The sequence below is a fragment of the Brachyhypopomus gauderio genome, chromosome 9 (assembly GCF_052324685.1).
Source record: "Brachyhypopomus gauderio isolate BG-103 chromosome 9, BGAUD_0.2, whole genome shotgun sequence".
Lineage (NCBI taxonomy): Eukaryota > Metazoa > Chordata > Actinopteri > Gymnotiformes > Hypopomidae > Brachyhypopomus > Brachyhypopomus gauderio.
Genome location: NC_135219.1, coordinates 4,209,665 through 4,229,905, shown reverse-complemented (window position 1 = coordinate 4,229,905; position 20,241 = coordinate 4,209,665). Strand labels below are relative to the sequence as shown.

General features: G+C 44.2%; 2 protein-coding genes across 2 annotated transcripts; both read left to right on the top strand.

Moving 5' to 3' along the window:
- Positions 1–1,776: 1,776 nt before the first annotated feature.
- On the top strand, positions 1,777–11,541 carry il20ra (interleukin 20 receptor, alpha). Its single transcript, XM_077016561.1, has 7 exons — positions 1,777–2,066; positions 4,262–4,397; positions 5,272–5,480; positions 6,618–6,793; positions 7,581–7,725; positions 8,459–8,598; positions 9,213–11,541. The coding sequence occupies exons 1-7, from the start codon at positions 2,012–2,014 to the stop codon at positions 10,119–10,121; spliced, it is 1,770 nt and encodes a 589-aa protein (XP_076872676.1). The 5' UTR covers positions 1,777–2,011; the 3' UTR covers positions 10,122–11,541.
- cfap206 (cilia and flagella associated protein 206) lies at positions 11,115–18,930 on the top strand. Its single transcript, XM_077016560.1, has 12 exons — positions 11,115–11,243; positions 11,683–11,766; positions 12,210–12,300; positions 12,997–13,185; positions 13,889–14,047; positions 14,871–15,076; positions 15,747–15,866; positions 16,152–16,350; positions 17,098–17,238; positions 17,788–17,981; positions 18,084–18,227; positions 18,528–18,930. Exons 1-12 carry the CDS (start codon positions 11,136–11,138, stop codon positions 18,753–18,755), a joined length of 1,863 nt encoding a protein of 620 aa, XP_076872675.1. The 5' UTR covers positions 11,115–11,135; the 3' UTR covers positions 18,756–18,930.
- The last annotated feature ends 1,311 nt before the right edge of the window (positions 18,931–20,241 follow it).

Here is a 20,241-nt window from a genome sequence, read left to right as displayed (position 1 = left end):
TACACTCGTCTTTTTGAGGAAAGGAAAGAATCACTCCTTTGTTGTTGTGTCAGAATGACCATCTTTAAAAGTCCTGGTTTGAGGAAGCAGTGTGGTTAAATATTTGAAAGGGCTTTAAATGGACCGTTGTTGGTGTGGGAACACAAAGACCCCTTCAGCACACGCAGTAGCTGGGAACGGAATCAAAGTGTCCACACAATCGTTAAGGTGCAAAATCGTTACGGTGCAAACACTTTCACTAGAAAAGGCTATACCAAATAATGGAAAAAAATCAACCTGGAATGAAGTTTAGTTCTAGTTTGCAGTACTGAGACTGAATCTCCAGTATCTGATAAGGAAAACTGGGTACATGAATAGACGAGGGACAGCAGCTTTACAAGGACATGATGGACATGTTGTTTACACGAAGAGGCAAGGACAGGGGTTTTACATGAAGATGTGACGGACACGTTTACATGAAGAGTCGAGGGGCAGCAGGTTTACACGTGGACATGACGGACATGTTTACACAAAGAGATGAGGGGCAGCAGGTTTACACGTGGACATGACGGACATGTTTACACAAAGAGATGAGGGGCAGCAGGTTTACACGTGGACATGACGGACATGTTTACACAAAGAGATGAGGGGCAGCAGGTTTACACGTGGACATGACGGACATGTTTACACAAAGAGATGAGGGGCAGCAGGTTTACACGTGGACATGACGGACATGTTTACACAAAGAGATGAGGGGCAGCAGGTTTACACGTGGACATGACGGACATGTTTACACAAAGAGATGAGGGGCAGCAGGTTTACATGTGGACATGACGGACATGTTTACACAAAGAGATGAGGGGCAGCAGGTTTACACGTGGACATGACGGACATGTTTACACAAAGAGATGAGGGGCAGCAGGTTTTCTTGAGGGCGTGATGGAGGACATGTTTACATGGAGACTAGGGACAGCAGATTTACACAAAGAGTCGAGACAAGAGGATTATGTGGAGAGGCGAAGGACAGATTGTTGACACATACTTCACGTGCCTTCAGTTTTTGAGAAGCATGCTCCATCAATCACGTCTGCACCATACAGAGAACAAGGATGTAGCTGTATGTCAGCGGCCCTGTGCGTCCGCATGCCAGTGCACATTTTTCCCCTGCACACTCATCATCTTCATTATATCCAAGTGCCGGTAGTACGTTAAAGCCAGTGGAGCTAGACTTTTTTTCAAGGGGTGGCCAAAGGGTGAGCAAGGCTTTATCAGAGGGGTCCATATACAAATGACGAACGAAAGGAAACAAATATTTTCTCTTAAAATTACAGTTTCTAGTGGGGTGGCAGTAGGGGTGGCTCTGTTGAGGGTGGCTCTGCCACTGGTTAAAGCAATACAAAGATTTTGTGATTTAGGGGATTTGTTCAGGGCATTTTCCTTTATCCCAGTATGCAACATGCAGCATATAGGCCTATATGAAAAATTACTATTAGTACAATTCATTACCTGTGTCTCAAATTCTTTGAGGCACAGGCTACACTTTAGTTACTGTTTGCAGCATAGCAAATGTTTCATGATTAAGTAAACAAACATGATTAACTAAACAACATTCTTAATGTAAACCTCTAGTATGTTAAATTAAATTTCTTTTTCTACTAAAATTAAAGGAGCAGGCGTATCATGTGAACGCGAAGTGTTTATGTTGTTGTTAATGTCTTTTCTATTACAAAGAGATGTTCTGAAACCTTTCGAAAAAAAAGATTCAGTACACCGGTTGGAGTCTCAACTCCTCCTCTCGCCTCCCACACGTAGTGTTGCTATAGTGCCACACAGATCCGCGCATTTGACGCTTAACGTGAGATCTGGGCTGTTGACGACCAGATGTACCCTCTGTGATCACAGCTGAAAGTGGACGCCAAAGAGGAAATTTACCACGAATCAAAGAAGCGTTTTCTTTTTTTGCGAGAACGGAGAGAAGAGTCAGACGGTCCAAAATAATGTCAACGATCACGCGTGGACCTTCACTTTAGCGATGATATCTACAGTTATAGTGACGGCTGTCTGTCTCCTTCTGCCACCGGCTTCAGGTTCGTTCGGCTCAGTTATTTATTATTTGTTTATATGTTTTCTTTTTACATAACGTTTAAAGCAATATCTTATAAGTATGTTTAAAACAATATCTTATAAGTTGAGTATAGCACGTGACCGCATTTCAAAGATACAGCAATTCTTTGTAAATGAGTAACTTGATAGATTAATAATTATCAGCACACAAGCCTGCATGATTTTGTTTACGAGGATATGTGAAACTGTTCTTTAATCACCAAGTGCGAACAAAATTCATGACTCCCACGCCTAAAAAGCTGTTCACGTTTTTACATCTAGACCAAATCTCTCTCACACACACACACCGGCGCAGAAATGTGGGCTGCTTCACTCCGTTTAATCACAAAAAACTAGTCCGCTTTAAACCTGTTTTATTATTCGTACTAATCACATGCAGCTGCAAGCGGATGTGTTACAATAACATTGTTTTCGTGTGTTGTATATATCCTAAAATAGAAGATCACCGCAACCAGTTTTATTTCACTCTGCCGTAGAAAGCGTTAAACCACGGAAACACAGGAAGCCAAAATCATATCACTGGCTGTCATGCACGACTCTTATTGCGGTCTCGAGGAATCTGGGTTCTGCACAATGTGTTGATTTTCTGATATCTACTTTTATTGTGAACTGAGCGAGAATTAATGAATGAAAGCAGAAATAATTTACTGTAATAGAATTATTTTGTAGGGATAAATTCCAAGCGAAAGTCCAGATCACTAAAACTAAAACAGTAGAATTTAGACTTTCATATGAAAAGTGAAACTTATATGTGTAACATAAAGGGATAATGTAACCTTTCCTTAACCGCGTGAGTAAATTTGCTTGTTATTGTGTGTGTTACTATGTGTGTTGATGTACAACTGCACTTACTTTTACTTACCTACCAAAAGTACAAATTATGTTTTTCTTTCACTTAAGAAACTTAAAAAATGCGCAATTTACGAACTTACAGATGTAACAAATTATTACACAAATTGTAAATGTGTAGGTTCAGTAGTGTAGGGATGCTGATACTTCATCACTTTTTGAGCCAAATACTGACAGAATAAGTTATGACCCTGCCTAGTTCTTTCTGTCTTGATCTTTGCACATATTTTTTACAGCGATAATGTAGAATTTCAGTAACTAACACAATTTACATTTTCTGCCTAATTGTTTTAGGGTGTAACATGAAATGTCTTGTCTTACTACTAATACTACTACCACTAGGCCTACTACACTACACAACAACAACTACTACTACTACTAGGTCTACTACACTAATACAACTACACAACAACGACTACTACTACCACTAGGCCTACTACACTAATACAACTACACAACAACAACAACTACTACTACCACTAGGCCTACTACACTAATACAACTACACAACAACAACTACTACTACCACTAGGCCTACTACACTAATACAACTACACAACAACAACTACTACTACCACTAGGTTTACTACACTAATACAACTACACAACAACAACAACTACTACTACTACCACTAGGCCTACTACACGAATACAACTACACAACAACTACTACTACTACCACTAGGCCTACTACACGAATACAACTACACAACAACTAATACTACTACTACCACTAGGCCTACTACACTAATACAACTATACAACTACTACTACTACTACTACTACTACTACTACTACTACTACTACTACTACTACTAGGCCTACTACACTAATACAACTACACAACAAGTACTACTACTAATACTAGTACTGCTGCTACTGCTACTACTGCAGTACTACACTAATACACAACTACTACTACTACTACTACTACTACTACTATTACACTAATACTAATACTGCTGCTACTGCTACTACTGCAGTACTACACTAATACACAACAACAACTACTACTACACTAATAAGAATACAGTTGCTTCTTCTACTACTACAGTACTACACTAATACAACTACACTACAATACTACTCTAAAACTATTACTACTACTACTACTGATATTACTACTAAACTACACTGCTACAGTTCTATTACTCTATTACTACTACTAGTGCTTCTACTACGGTTACTACTAATGCTAATAAACTACTAAACTACTACAACTACTACTAATAATAATGCGTAACATAAAAGTACTTTTATTATTTAATTAAATGACTTTTGTTTTCCCGTCTTCCTGTACATCTTGTAGTGTGGGCTGAAGGTCCTGTTGTAGCTGCACCCCGGGCTGTTCATTTTCACTCTGTGAACCTGAGGAACAGGCTGCGCTGGGCTCGGGGACAGGGGCCTGTCTCTCAGAACACCACTTACACCATCGAGTATGCAATGTGAGTACACTGACCCCAGAAGGGGTCTCCGTGAGGAGATACACCCAGGTTGAGATCAGTCCAGATCACTCCAGATCAGTCCACACCACTCCAGATCAGTCCAGATTAGTCCAGACCACACCCGGTTATGTCCAGACCACTCCAGATCAGTCCAGATCAGTCCAGACCACTCCAGATCGGTCCAGATAAACCCAGATCAGTCCAGATCAGCCAAGATCAGTCCAGACCACTCCAGATCGGTCCAGGTTAGCCCAGATCAGCCCAGATCAGTCCAGACCACTCCAGATCAGCATATCCCAGGCAGAGAGCTCACTTCATTTCAAGAACTATACTGAAGCCTAATCCTAGGACTAAAGAGGATTATCAAACCTCAAACCCCAGTGCCAGTTAGATTAAATAAACTAGGAAGGAAGGGACAGGGAGAGACAGACGAGAGTCACTTATGGAGACGGCACAGGAACTGAAAGCCATTTTTGGTTGAGCCATCCCCCACCGTATGTAATTGAACTGACTGCTAAGCTTGAGTGGTTACCATTCCTAGAAGGATGTTTTCAAAGTCTAGTCCAACGTATGTGTTCATTAGACAGATGGAAGTGTGATTTTTTAACTTTAATGCATGCAAGATAAACTGAACCTGGTATTAAGATATGTAGTGTTGAGTAAATCTCTTACACATCTGACCATGACCTGTTACCAACAGTACCAGTTATGTCAGTTATGTTTATTGTTCATGTTTATATATTAATATGTGTACATGTTTAGGTATTTATATATTAATATGTTTACATGTTTACTGAGTTCACAAGTGCATGAAATGCTCAGCCGTTTTTACCTTGATCTACATCTTTTCTGACTTGCCGTGGGGTTGGTATAGATATGGAGATGCGGTGGAGGTGGGGCACATCAAGGAGGTGACGTGGTATGCTGTGAAGCAGTGCACTGACATCACCCAGTTGGAGTGTGACCTGACGGAGCAGACTCATGACATGGAGGAGGAGTACTACGCCAGAGTCAGGGTCACCGGGCCCAACGGTTCCTCGGACTGGACCGAGACCCGGGGCCGGTTCAGGCCCATGTCTGATAGTGAGTTCAGCCTGAGGATGGATAAATGGATGGATGGATGACTTCACCTGTCTTTTAGCTGTACTTTATATGTGTGCATTTGACCAGTTTTTACTGTGAACACAGTGTCAGCCACTCCAGTCTCACCTCAATCTCACCTCAGTCTCACCCAGTCTCGCCTCAGTCTTACCCCAGTCGGACTCCTGTCTCACCTCAGTCTCAGCCCAGTCTGGCTCTAGTCTCACCTCAGTCTCATTCCAGTCTCACCTCAATGTCACTTTATTGTTATTTTAAAAAGTAACCTAGAGTTCCTAATCATTCAACGTAATTTTGTCTTTGTACTGCAGGATAATAATAACAATACCAGTAATAACAATAGTAATAATAACAATATGATTTTTATTCTTGTTATTTAGTGTATTTGTTATTTTCCTCCGAGGCGTGTTTCTGTATCCAGACAGGGTTAATGACACTTGATACTGATGGCTATCAGTATTGTACAGCTTCCCCATTTCCTCATTTGGCTGAGATTCTTTTTACTCCGTGTTGTTTACTGTACAGCATTTCATAAGCCTAGATGAGCATGTGAGCACCACAGAAGACCAATGAAACCCCATCCACTACAGCACAACCATGAGCTTTGAGCTCAGTAGCCAGGAGAGTTACAGGAGGCAATACAGCCCTTGAGATTAGTAAACCTACCAGTGGAGAAAATCCCCAAGCAGATATATTTGTGTCTTAAAATTTTGGGTTAATTGAATGTTACCAGACTAAAAAACCTGGATTATTGTTCTGTTGTTTGACTAATTTCTAAGGTAGTTCCATATCTTGGTTGTTCTTGTTAAAACAGTTCTTTTCAGTGTGTTAGGGGGATTTATTTAATACTATAAAATTCACTGTAAATCATTAATCATTAATTATATAATCAGCAAAGATTTTTGTTATCTTTTGTCATAGATAAATTATCTGATTTATCTGATACCAGATTTTCCTATACAGAGTTACATACGTGTTTCGTATTCAGGAACTGTGCAAACTAGCTAGCAAACGGAAGAGCACGTAAAGTTGTGTAATGTCTCAAAGCTAATCTGTTCCTCTTAAAGACATGATCATACCTTTAAAAACCAGTTTTGTTCCTCTTTTGTTTGTGTCCAATAGCAACAATAGGACCTCCACAGATGGAGGTGACCCTGACAGGAAACTCCCTGCAAGTCTTACTGAAGGGTCCCTTCCGGTGGAGGAGCGATCGGACGAAGGGACGTCAGTCTCTCTGGATGGTCTTCCCTCACATGATCTACAACGTCTCCATGTACAACAACAGGAGTAAACTCACGGTGCGTGTCCAATTACGGACGCTCGATACATACAGAGAGAAAGAGGCCATGCATCTCCCATATTGTTTCACAGGCGGTGCTTGTATAATGTGTCTCAGGGCAGAGATGCAGATCCAGGGTCAGTTTTTTTATGGACAAGAACATTTAACCCGTAAGAGGAACCTGATGCTAGATCAGCACTCCAGGTTTAAAAGTTGTGGGAAAACTAATCTGGGCGTGACAATAATGAAAAAAGTAGCTTACTGGGTCGGCTGTTTTTGAGCCAGACTGGCAATGAAAATAATGACTCCATTTTATCTGTTACCCTCATCTATTTGGAAATAAAGGAAATTAATGATTACTTACATATTAACTTAATTACTCTGTGTAAAGATTTGCAATTGTAGGCTAAGTGTTTAATTTATGAAGTGTAAAGTTTATTCATTATTATTGACTTGATCTGAAAGGAACATCTTCCCAGGGTTCCGTTTTACATTGTGGCTGCAATGGTGTACAGTGTTCACCTTTATGTGACCTTTTAACCAGCCTTACCACACTACTTGTTCGGAAGTCGAACAAATGAGCTCTGATTGTGGGTTCTTCTGACTCTTTGTGGGTTCTTCTGTCTAATTGTGGATTCTTCTATCTCATCGTGGGATCTTCTATCTCATCGTAGGATCTACTCTAATTGTGGGCTTTTCTGTCTCATTGTGGGTTCTTCTGTGTCATCATGGGTTCTACTGTCTCATCGTGTGTTCTTCTGTCTTATCATGGGTTCCTCTGTCTCATTTGCACTGGTTTCTTTCAGCAATCCTACCTCCTGACTAATGGCTCCTGGAGGCCGGGTTCACTGGATTACGACTCAGAGTACTGTGTGATGGCGGAGTCGCACTCTCTGTCCCTCCCACTGGAGAGCCTGACCACCCCCCTGACCTGCGTCAAGACACCCAGAGGTAACGCCCAGAGCGAACCTCTTGACAGGAGGAAGAGAATTTCATAAGCCCATAGCTTTTGACAGTGACTGGGACACCATTCGGATTAGTTACTGAAATTCTACCTTATCGCTGTAAAAAATATGCGCAAAGATTAAAACCGAAAGCACTAGGCAGGGTCATAACTTATTTGGTCAGTATTTGGCTCATACAGCATAGCATCCATCTGGTCTGTATGGAATGGAGTTTTTCGTCTTACATATTTGTGGAATTGTGAAGTGGTGCAACAGGTTTGGGTGAGAATTACATAATCTTTGATGATAAACTCCATTTTGCCATTCTGTGAACACACCTACAACGCAACACTCCACCTCATAATGCTATGAATAATTACATAGCTACAGTGTAGGAGTTCACCTCATCATTCTGTGAATAATTACACAGGCGGGGCACCAGGGGATTACCTTCATGTGCAAGATATTTGCTTCAGCACTACAGCACTACATTGTTCCCAAGTTCAACCTGAGTGTGTGTGTGTGTGTGTGTGTGTGTGTGTGTGTGTGTGTGTGTATGTAGTAATTTATTACATTGTAATACCGCACGCATGCACACACACACACACACACACACACACACACACACACACACACACACACACACACACACACACACACACCACACACACACACACACACACACACACACACACACACACACACACACAGAGACTACCAGCTGTGATCTCCTTGTCCAGATCCGTTTACCACTCACATGATGGTGATGATGCTGGGGGGTCTGATTCCCACTGCTGTCTGCATGTTTGTGCTGGCTTTGGCTGGAGGCCTCACGTATCACTACATCCACGGCCCTCCCCAGAAGCCCCCGCGGAGCACGGTGAGTCTGCCCAAGGACTGCAGTTTCACACCACACAGCCTCAGCAACCTCTGTGAAACTGTTGTTTTAAAGGGCTTTTTTCTCTACATCTCACTTCTTCAGTGTTCTTGACCAACTCTCGTTCACAAGGTTCAAGTTGTTTTTCCACTGTGTGAAATCACCAATTGAACAAACTGACTAGAACAAAGATGTCATGGTGTGCGTCACATTTAGTGAGCAAATTGTAATTGTGCCTTAATAGTGTTACACCTATAGATGAACACCTCTGTCTTTCAGACTTCAGATCCAGGACCAGAATTGGTGTGTAGGCTTTGGAAAGACTTAGAAACACTTAGAGAGCCACCCTCTTAAATAGTTTGAGCCCAAATTAACCACACCCTACTCCAAAGTTTAAATTCTTCTTAATGTCTTGACTGGCTGGTTGGGTGGGTAAGACAGCAGGTGGAACGTAATCTCTGTTAGAGACTCAGACATTCCAGCTTTGATGGCAAAGTTATCTCCGTCCTGCTGTCAGTTGAAGAAATAGGGGCTCATGTTACGCTGAGCTGTTGCACAACAACTCTGTATTTGCTTTTGTACTAATATTTTCTTCCCCCTCCTGTTCCTGGTTGCAGGACATGGTTCACATCAATGAGAAATTACAGATGTTCCAGCCAGAGAAGCCTCTGATTATCAACCTTAACCTGGTCACCACCAGCCTGAGCCTAGAGGACCCCAAACGGGAGTACCCACCTCAACATGGCACTGCAGAGACGGAACGCCTGCTGCCGGTCAAGGCCCGCCCACTCCCTGCCATCGCACTGCCACCAGGGGCCAGCGAGACGGGGCAGTCGGCCCAGGGTCCCTACGCGGCACAGAACATGGCCCGAGCGGAAGGCCCCGAGACGGCCGCCGAGGACACATCCCAGACGTCCTCGAACGCTGCCTTGAACCTGTGGTGTGACGGTGGATTTCCGGATGACAGCTATGGGCTGGTCTTTCACATGCCGTTGCAGCGGGACGACCCGCGGGACGACCAGCGGGACGACCAGCGGGACGACCAGCGGGACGACCAGCGGGACGACCAGCGGGACGACCAGCGGGACGACCAGCGGGACGCGACCGGCCCAACAGACACAAGGGTGGAGCATGTCTCGGAGAACGAGGTCAACCTTTACAGGACACAGAGCAGAAAGTCAGATGCAAGAGAAGAGAGGCATGAGGAGATGGATGAGGAGGAGAAGGAGGAGGAGAAAGGGGAGGAGGAGGAGGAGGAAGGAGGGCTAAATTTAGACTGGAACCCACAGACCGGGGTACTGAAAATCCCTCTGGTCTGCCCGTTTGGCTTAGAGGATCGTGAGAGATCTGCCATGGAGCCGGGGGTGGAGACGAGAATGGATATGAATGCGGATGAACTGCTCCAGCACGAACCCGTCCTGAGGAGTGTGGTGGTGAGGCAATGTTCAGACGAGTGCCGAGAGGAAGATGTCTTCACGACAATGGAGAAATTGTGGGAGCTGCAGATCCAAAGCAGTGTTGAGTGAATGCAGAAAGACTGAGGGCTGTAAAGTCCAGAGCAGGAGTTGGGGCTCTAGAGTGTAGAGCAGTCCAGGATAAATTCAGGAGTTGGGACTCTAGAATATAGAGCAGTCCAGGATAAATTCAGGAGTTGTGGCTCTAGAGTGCTGAGCAGTCCAGGATAAATTCAGGAGTTGGGGCTCTAGAATATAGAGCAGTCCAGGATAAATTCAGGAGTTGTGGCTCTAGAGTGCTGAGCAGTCCAGGATAAATTCAGGAGTTGGGGCTCTAGAGTGCTGAGCAGTCCAGGATAAATTCAGGAGTTGGGGCTCTAGAATATAGAGCCGTCCAGGATAAATGCAGAAGGACGGTGTTCTGTGAATCACTGGAATGTGAAAGACACATAACTGACTCCATGCTGCTGTTTTTGACGGTTCAGGGTGATGAATTTTTCTGAAGGATTTATATAATCACTGAATGTGAAAAAAAAACTTGAATGTGAAAACTCATGAAATATTCTTAGCAATTATGTGTAATGCTATAACTGAATATAACTGCCTAAGAGTTTTTTGGTTTTAGCTGTGGCTTGGATTTTATTAAATGAAGGATTTGTGTAATAGAAATAATTGTTTATGTTATTTTTCATGACGTACAATTTTATATCCAGAATGTGCCATTATGAGTTATTAACTGTTTGTCATTAAGTATGTCTGTTTAAAAGGTGTAAATAAAGCATAAGGGTAAAATACATATAAACTAGGCTACATTTTATGCTAAAGCGCATTAACTGGGCACATACTGAATATTATGTTTACTGATAAATCTTTGTAATCTCAATTTGTGTGATTCAGGTATTTATAAAATTTTAAAGACATCCCAGTTTCGTTTTCTACGCGCCATGTTGACGGATACACTGTTTCACCTCTCCATGGCAACCCTGCGACTACCGGCACAGCACAACTTGGCCCACATGTAGCTGCGCGTTTACGGTTTAATCCGCAAAGTTGTCGCTCCCGAACATCGTACACGGTAACGGCGACATGTCCCGAGTACAAGCCGAAAGCGTAATTAAAAATATAATTCGCGAGATCGCACAACAATGTGCAAGTAAAGGACAGGCGGTGTCTGAAACACTCGTTGCCTTCATGGTAAGAGCTTCCATTTACCATTTAGTGTAATCTTGCCTGGGTCTCTCTCTCTCTCTCTCTCTCTCTCTCTCTCTCTCTCTCTCTCTCTCTCTCTCTCTCTCTCTAAAGAGTCTAAAGTTGCTCTGTAGAAATAACAGGTGAGTGTCATACCAGTCTCTTGTAAACTGGTGGCTTAAAGTAAACAAGTTAAATCTATTAGTAATGCTATTCTGAATGTCTGAAACTCAAGGTTATGTACATATCTGTTTTGTGTTGTGTTCTTTAAACAATAAAAATGAATAACGATTATAAAAAATGATGGAATGGATATTTTTGCTTTATGACCTTGGACTCCTGCAAAGGCTTAATCTAACTCTTAATCTAACCCTCCCTTAAACTAATCCTCCATTAAGATAACCCTCCATTAAGCTAAGCTAACCGTCCCTTTCTCCTTTCTTAGGTGAAAGCTGTTGTTTTAGACCCAAGCAATCTTTTTAACGTTGACAGGACCCTTACCAAGCAAGATATTCAAAAACTTATTGAGGTAATTGCTTTATAGAGTAGAAAGCTATTTCACACCAGTCATATTTACCTTGTCTTTAATTGAGTATGTTACAGAGACACAGGTTAAATTAAGAGAAATGTTCAGCTGTATTTTTATACTTCACAGCATTAGTCAGTTACAGGATTTAGAACAGGATCCACTGGGCCTTGTGCAAGAACCGTGCAAACAAATTTGTTATTATACGGATTTAATGGGATTTTAATTGGAATTTTCTCAATTGTCATGAATACTTGTGTACAAAGAGAGCTGTTTGTGAAGGTAATTTACGACAGTTTGTTGAATTTACCAACCTTTGAATCTGACATGGCAAACTTTTAAGGATAAGAATACGAAGGTATTCTTGCGTGAGGCCTATTGATAAGATCATCTGGATTTTCATGCATGGGCAGACCTGTTCACAGATGGTGTTTTTCTGCTCTTAGCTGTGTGTAGACAGGCTGTTGGATCAGAAGAACCCTGCTTTGGATACCATTAAAATGCAGGTTTACTTTGACTTGAATTACACGTCTCGACGTAAGTGGGATTGCATGACACCGCAATCAGTGCTGCACCGTCTGGCCTGCATGGTTGTGTTCATAACACGCACCAGTTTAGTAGACCTGAGGTCATTCTTCAATCCAGTCCACTCATACTGTTCATCCAGTCCACAGTTTAGCTCTTTCCCAACTTCTAATACACCAGGCCCAGACCGAACCTCTGAACCTGCATACGTGTTCAAGGGTGGTAACAGCGTATCTTAATGTGTTCTGAAATCCTAGTACAGTACAAACATCCTTCACTTGCAGTAAATGTGCATGGTGTCAGAGCTAATTGTGAGGGCTGATCTTACAGACTGGGCAGTGGGATTTAAACACATACAGGTCTTGTTCTCCAACACTAATGAATACACAAAGAATTGGTAACGTGTATATTATTTTAGTGAGTTATGACTTATGGCTTATATCTTTCATCAGATGTAGTTATTATAGATATTCAAAAAAGTGAGATTAACAATTTTTTTTCCTAATTTCTTTAAGAGTTTAAGAGTTGGTAATTAAGAACATTTAAGGTAATCTGGTAATTAAAGTGGTGGTCATTTCTCCATAATAGGATAGTCCAAATGAGGATGAGGGAGTGTAGTTGTGTCCCTAAAGCACAGGTACTGTCAAGAATCTTTTCAAAAGGTATTTTGTCTGGACCATTGACATCCAGAGGCTCCCTTATTGGCAGGTGAGTTTGTGGAGGAACACCAGAGGGCGCTGAAGGTGCGCCTGCTGCCTGTGTGCCGCGAGGTGACGGACAGCAGGGCCAAGACCCGGGAAGACCTGGAGGACCTCTACCGCAAAGTGGTCAGCTACGTGCTCCTGCACTCCGGCGTCGGCTCTGCCTCTGACATCCGCAATGTCAGAGAGGCCACAGGTTAGTGCACACAGAATGCAACAGCGCCCCCTGTAGCTTGGCAGGGCAGTGCGTGGTCATGTCATGCACCTGGTTCCAACATGTCTTCCTGTAAACATGTTGAAACAATTAATGTTTTGCATTCATATACACATTCTATAGTAATATATTACTATGTAATTGCAGTTTTTTGCAGCTGTTACAGTTTTTTGCAGCTGCTAGGACCCAAAAGGTCATCCTTATAATAAACTGTTTTAAAACACTAACCCATATAGGTACTGGTGTACTAAACCAAGCACATTCTCTGCCTTACAATCATTTATAAATTCTTACAGTAACATCAGAACAATACACAGAATGTCCTGATGAACAACCATATTTATTCTGAAACATGGAATCTTACAATCAGTTAAGTTAATCTACATTCATAGTCTAACACAGGCGAATTGGGTAAATATTAGTGAACAGTAGTAGTAAAATAATTGAACAAAAAACTGTATGTGCATGTGTGCATATGCATGTGTTGCGTGTGTGTCTGTGTGTGTACACGTGTGTGTTTGTGTGTGTGTACGTGTGTGTGTGTGTGTGTGTGTGTGTGTGTGTGAGTGTCTGTTTGTGTGTGTGTACACATGTGTGTGTGTGTGTGTGTGTGTGTGTGTGTGTGTGTGTGTGAGTGTCTGTTTGTGTGTGTGTACACATGTGTGTGTGTGTGTGTGTTGTGCAGCTGCAGTGCAGAGTGTGTTCCCACAGTCGGAGCTGGCCACCTTCATGTCTCTGCTCAAGAGGGACAAAGAGCAGCAGCTGAATGAGCTCAGTGCCATCGTCACTGGCATCCGCCTCTTTAACAAGGACAGCAGCAAAGGAGGAGAGGGGATCGAGGACCGTGAGTGACTGGGGGGGGGTGTGAGTGACTCTGGGGGGGTGTGAGTGACTCTGGGGGGGTGTGAGTGACTCTGGGGGGCCGTGAGTGACTCTGAAGGATCGTGAGTGACTCTGGGGGGGGCGTGAGTGACTCTGAAGGATCGTGAGTGACTCTGGGGGGGCGTGAGTGACTCTGAAGGATCGTGAGTGACTCTGGGGGGGGCGTGAGTGACTCTGAAGGATCGTGAGTGACTCTGGGGGGGGCGTGAGTGACTCTGGGGGGCATGAGTGACTCTTGGGGGGGCGTGAGTGACTCTGGGGGGCATGAGTGACTCTGAAGGATCGTGAGTGACTCTGGGGGGGCGTGAGTGACTCTGAAGGATCGTGAGTGACTCTGGGGGGGGGCGTGAGTGACTCTGAAGGATCGTGAGTGACTCTGGGGGGGGGCGTGAGTGACTCTGGGGGGCATGAGTGACTCTTGGGGGGGCGTGAGTGACTCTGGGGGGCATGAGTGACTCTTGGGGGGGCGTGAGTGACTCTTGGGGGCATGAGTGACTGAGGGGCCGTGAGTGCCTCTGGGGGGGCGTGAGTGACTCTGAAGGATCGTGAGTGACTCTGGGGGGGCGTGAGTGACGCTGAGGAGCTGTGAGTGACAGAAGGACCGTGAGTGACTCTGAGACACCGTGAGTGAATCACAGAAGAACCAGAGCTTAGCCTCCGTGTCTTATGGAACATCATACACATTGGCCATCTGTGCACGTTTTTGCTTGAGACACCACAAAAAAAGGTGAAGCGTATCTGAAGTCCATCACCTAAAACATTTTCCCAATAACCCCTGCGTGCAGTGCCTGGTGCGCTGAACGAGGCTCTTCCCGCCGTCAGCAGAGACATCGAGGTGGAACTGGAAGGGACCCAGCAGTTAGCCTGGCGGTACACCGCCCTGCTGGAGCACCAGACTGGAGCCCAGACGGACTGGGTAGTTCGGGCCGACCTGCTGAGACAGGCCCTCCACAATGTACGGCAGCATGAAGCCTTCCTCAAACTCCTGCTGGTGAGTCACAGAAGCTAACACACCATCAGCAAACACCCGTGGATGAAGAACACTGGTGAATAAATGTGTTAGTACAACACAACATGCATAATATAATAGAATATTTGCAAATAACCTCATCCATGTATAGAGGTGAAATGAGGTGTTGGTACATTAATTGGCCCAGTTGAATGGAATCTACACTTATATAGCACATTTCAACATATTCAAGATCACTTTACAGTTAGTTCAGTTACAACATTTTACATCAAATCACACACCAGCAAGAAGCAGCAGTCAGTTGCACCAAGAGGACACCAGAAGCCTCAGGAGAGAGGACCTTCATACAGACACATTATCATTCTCACACACACACACACACACACACACACACACACACACACACACACACTTTGTTTTTGGAGGGACAGCCAATTGACCTAACCTCCTTGTTTTTGGACTGTGGGAAGAAACCAGAGACTTCGAAGGAAACCCATACAAACAACAGAGAAACATAGAGATAGGGACATGAACCCAAGACGCAAGTGCTGAGAGGCTAACGTGCTAACCACCAAGCCAGTGTTGATACATAAACAACTGATAATGCAGGGCCTTCAGTCCTGTGGCTATGGCAGGGTTGGAAGCTGTATTTTACTGACTCGTGCATGATTTCATCTCTGTGTCTCGCCAGGCTGATGTGATCCTGTGTGCGAAGCAGGTTGAGATTTTACAGACGGAGCTCGCAGGGACGATGAGGATGCTGAGGGCCACCGTCCACTCCAAGACGGCTGTGCCCACCTCCCAAGTGTTTGTGAGTCTCGACGTCCTCTCCTGACTGCCTGGAGTCAGAACTTTCAGAACTCATTGGTCACAACTGTTTGGCCATTTTCTGTCACTGAAAAAAACAAAATGCAAATTTAAAATGTCAGAACCAGGAAAACATTTCCTCTTTAGTAGAAAACCACAATGTTTTTTACCATATTCTGCAGTTTTGACTGTGTTGGTTAAGCCATGTTCATTTTACGTGGTTTTTCACAGATATTTTTTTTTGTCAGTTTCTAAAACACTTTTCTGCCCCTGTCACCCTTCTCACCAGCCTCATTTCACCGCCCTGGCCAAGCTGTGGGCGGGGCTACAGGATGAGAAGCTCTTACTGAGCATGCTCAGCACTATGGTGACAAGCCTGAGGCCTTTTCTATCAGCGCAGTCCCAGCTGCTGGGAGCCGGTGAACTGGAGCAGCTCCTGCAGGGGGTCACTGTCAAAACAGACCTGGAAAGAATGGCTGAGAGTGCAGGTAGGGTCTGTGTGCTGGGCCCTAGTCCTGGAGCTAAGCTAAGAGTGCAGGTAGGGTCTGTGTGCTGGGACTTTGTCCTGGAGCTAAGCTAAGAGTTCAGGTTGGGTCTGTGTGCTGGGCCCTAGTCCTGGAGCTAAGCTAAGAGTGCAGGTAGGGTCTGTGTGCTGGGCCCTAGTCCTGGAGCTAAGCTAAGAGTGCAGGTTGGGTCTGTGTACTGGGCCCTAGTCCTGGAGCTAAGCTAAGAGTGCAGGTAGGGTCTGTGTGCTGGGCCCTAGTCCTGGAGCTAAGCTAAGAGTGCAGGTAGGGTCTGTGTGCTGGGACTTAGTCCTGGAGCTAAGCTAAGAGTTCAGGTAGGGTCTGTGTGCTGGGCCCTAGTCCTGGAGCTAAGCTGCCCGTCATGTTTAATTACTCCAGGACATCTGAGCCAACTCACAAAGCATGTTGTAATTAGCCAACCACTTTGGTCAGGCATGTTTTGTCAGGCCAACAGCATTTAGACTGGAAAGTGCAAACACAAGGCAGTTTTGTACATTTTTGTAAGGTCAACAGTGACCTCTAGCGTGTATCTCAGGCATTACAATCAAATAGGTATAACTTTCCCACTTTTGGGATTTGTAAAGAGAAATGAGAATGAGAAGAAAGACTGAGAATGGTTCCATCCTGTGACTTCCTCTCGGATTGCACAAACAAATAATTTGCATTAATTTTCAAAGTCTTTTAACAGTTTTTCTTTTGGCTGTCTGTCAGGGGAGCGGGTGGATCCAGACGAGATGAAGTCCTGCGAGTGGCTTTTGCCTGAGACTACGGCAAACTTCGACAAGCTCCCCCTACAGTACAGGGGTGTGTGTGGCTACACCCTCATAGCGAGGGATAGCCTTCTCCTGCCAGGTTAGAATAATGATGCACGCTCCCCATTACACTGACAGAACTGGAAACTACAAAAACATTTTCAATTTATTCTAACTAAAACAACAAGATCCTCTCAAATTTGCTATAACTAAAATATTTACATTTGATAAAGATACACTTAAAGATTATTTCATCTGTGAGCTCACAAACATTTCAAGTACAAAAGGTTTCTTATTTATGTAAATAGCTGAAATAGACTGAAGTCCTGTCAGTATCCCTAAGGTGGCGGCCAAGTCTGACAATCTGCCTTAAGACGCCATGATCCCTCCGTCATGAAGTGCCCTCCCCTATCTGCAGGCGTGTGTGTGTGTGTGAGGGCTGTAACACAGAGCAGGCGTGTGTGTGTGTGTATGAGGGTTGTAACACAGAGCAGGCGTGTGTGTGTGTGAGGACTATAACAGAGAGCAGGCATGTGTGTGTGTTTCTGAGGGTTGTAACACAGAGCAGGCGTGTGTGTGTGTGAGGACTATAACAGAGAGCAGGCATGTGTGTGTGTTTCTGAGGGTTGTCCGCCCTTGTTCTCCTAAGGCAACCCCAACATCGGCGTCCTGAAACACAGGGAGAAGTTCTACTGCTTCAGCTCCAGGCAGGCCGCCTATCAGTTCGCCTCGCGGGCCGACGAGTGCGTGGAGGCGGTGGCCGAGCGGGCGAGAAGATCCCCCGAGCTGATCCAGCTGCTCCAGCTCCACCAGCAGTTCTCCAGCGTCCCCCCGTACTCACAGGTGACCCGGACTCACGACTGCGACCCCCCCCCCCCCCCACATAATTGAAATGGGACGGCATGTGGGAGATCACGTGAACTCAGGTGTGTGTGTGTTTTTCAGATGCAGTCCGGGGAGACGCTGCTTGTGAAGCCCATCACCAGGAGCGACAGCTGCACACAGACGGACACACACCTGCTGGAGAGTAACGTGGTGAAGTCGTACGAGTGGAACGAGTGGGAGCTGCGCAGACAGGCCATCAAGCTGGTGATCCGCCCCCATCTAAGGCACAAACATGGCAGTGAAAACTGCAGTGAAGTACACACCGTCTCCAGAGAAGCACTTTGCTTGCACAGCTGATGAAGGACTTTTGTGCGAGACATCCTGCTTTTCTGGAAAGATTCTGAATATCTCTACTTCTCTTACTACAGTTCATTGCAGTTTCTCCTTTAGATTTTGTATGTATATTGATTTTTATGTGTGCTTAAATGTTCAGCAGTTTAGTGAAGAAGTTAAGTCTCTTCAGAACCAGAAGGTTTAACCCAGAAAATGTCGGATCCCCCCCAGGCGAACCTGCGCAGTAAAGTGACCCGTTCCATGCAGACCGACCTGAGTCACATGAGGAGACACAACAGCACGCAGACGTACCCCCCCAAAGATGCGGCGGGGCAGACGAAGAGGGAGGGCCAGAGCAACGTCCCCCGACCCCAGATCTACCTGGCGGGGCTGAGGGGGGGTGAGACCACCACCACACGCATGACCCGGGTCAACTTAACCAGAGACGTGGATCAGTAGCCAACATAGAGGGCATACACCCAGTCCTGGGGTCCTTCTGGGTTAAATGTAGTAGGCAGTGAGAATTCCACATTAAAAATCAGAACTTGGTTCAGTATGACTATGGTGAGTGATGTTTTTCTTGATCCACAGGTAATATTGATATTTGTGTGGTGATTTGAGAGTATTTATATTTGCATTAACACTTTTATGACAACAAATGTTGACACTTTTCCATAAAAAAGTTTCAAGGAAATCCTTAATGGGACAATGAGCTGACGTCTGACTTGGATGGGTGATGGGACAGGGGTCCTTTTTTTTAAAATCCGGATGAAGTGATTAAATATGGGATTTCTTTACCTGGTTTACAGAGCATGCATTACTTAGAAGTGCCTGTGTACTGGTCTTATCGATACATCATGTTGAGTAGCAAGATTTGGCTGTGTGTGGTTCCTGTGTGACTGTAGCAGCACGGAGGGAAGGAGAGAAGAGAATCTTCATTCTCCATAACTGCTCGATTTGAGCGTACTCGACAAAAATCACAAAATCTGACAAACGCAGCAGGGAAAGAGCGTGAGAGCAGGTGTTTGGTGACAGGTCTTCAGAACGACATCAGGCGTCATGTAGGTACCTGCGGGCTTAAATAACACGGAGAACAAAAGAGGACAAACAAGCAACAGGTGTTTGCAACTAATAACCAGGTGGGAACAGGACGGTGTATGTGTGTTGTCTCCTAGGCAACGCCCTGATTATTAAAACTATTGAGAATACAACACCTATGGAAGTTTAATTAAATGTGTTATATTAGCCCATAAAGCTGATTCAAAACGCCCAGACTCCACCCCAGTTCACCTCAGAACTGCTTCTTTGGAATTATTATTCTAATAATATCACAATTATTAGAATAACGTTTCCTGATTGGCTTCTGCTATTGTGTGTGTTTGTGCATCTGTCACTAATTCTTTTCATCACTTTTAGTTTCATTTGTGAATTTTCACTGGAGAGTTTTGTTGTATTTTATGAGCGTCTGCAGTGGGGGATTGTTTGTACATTTTGTAAATTGTTTTGTGTTTATAAATAACAAAAATCTCTGCAGTTATTTCATTTTATTGTATAACAACAGAAATGTTTTAATGATGATAACAAACTGAACAATCTGACTATTAGATTTCAATTAGTCATTTCCTGTTTTCTTTCTTTCTTCACTACCTTTTTAGCTCCTTTCTAGACATTGAGCACAGAAGCATTCAGGACCAGAAATTTGACTATTTCCACACTATTTGAATCAACCATTTAAAAAAATGTTCTGCCCTTGAAACATATTTCTAATTTCACCTTCTTCCAGTGGTCAACTTCCCAACACATCGTAGTGTAACGATCTTCTTAAATGAGACAGAGTGTTCAGTGCAGCACGCTCTACCATATAAAGATGATGTTCGTTTCAGGTTTTTGGGAAGCGTTTTTAGGAAGCCTGGCTTATTGGGACGATGTGTAGGAATGTTGCATT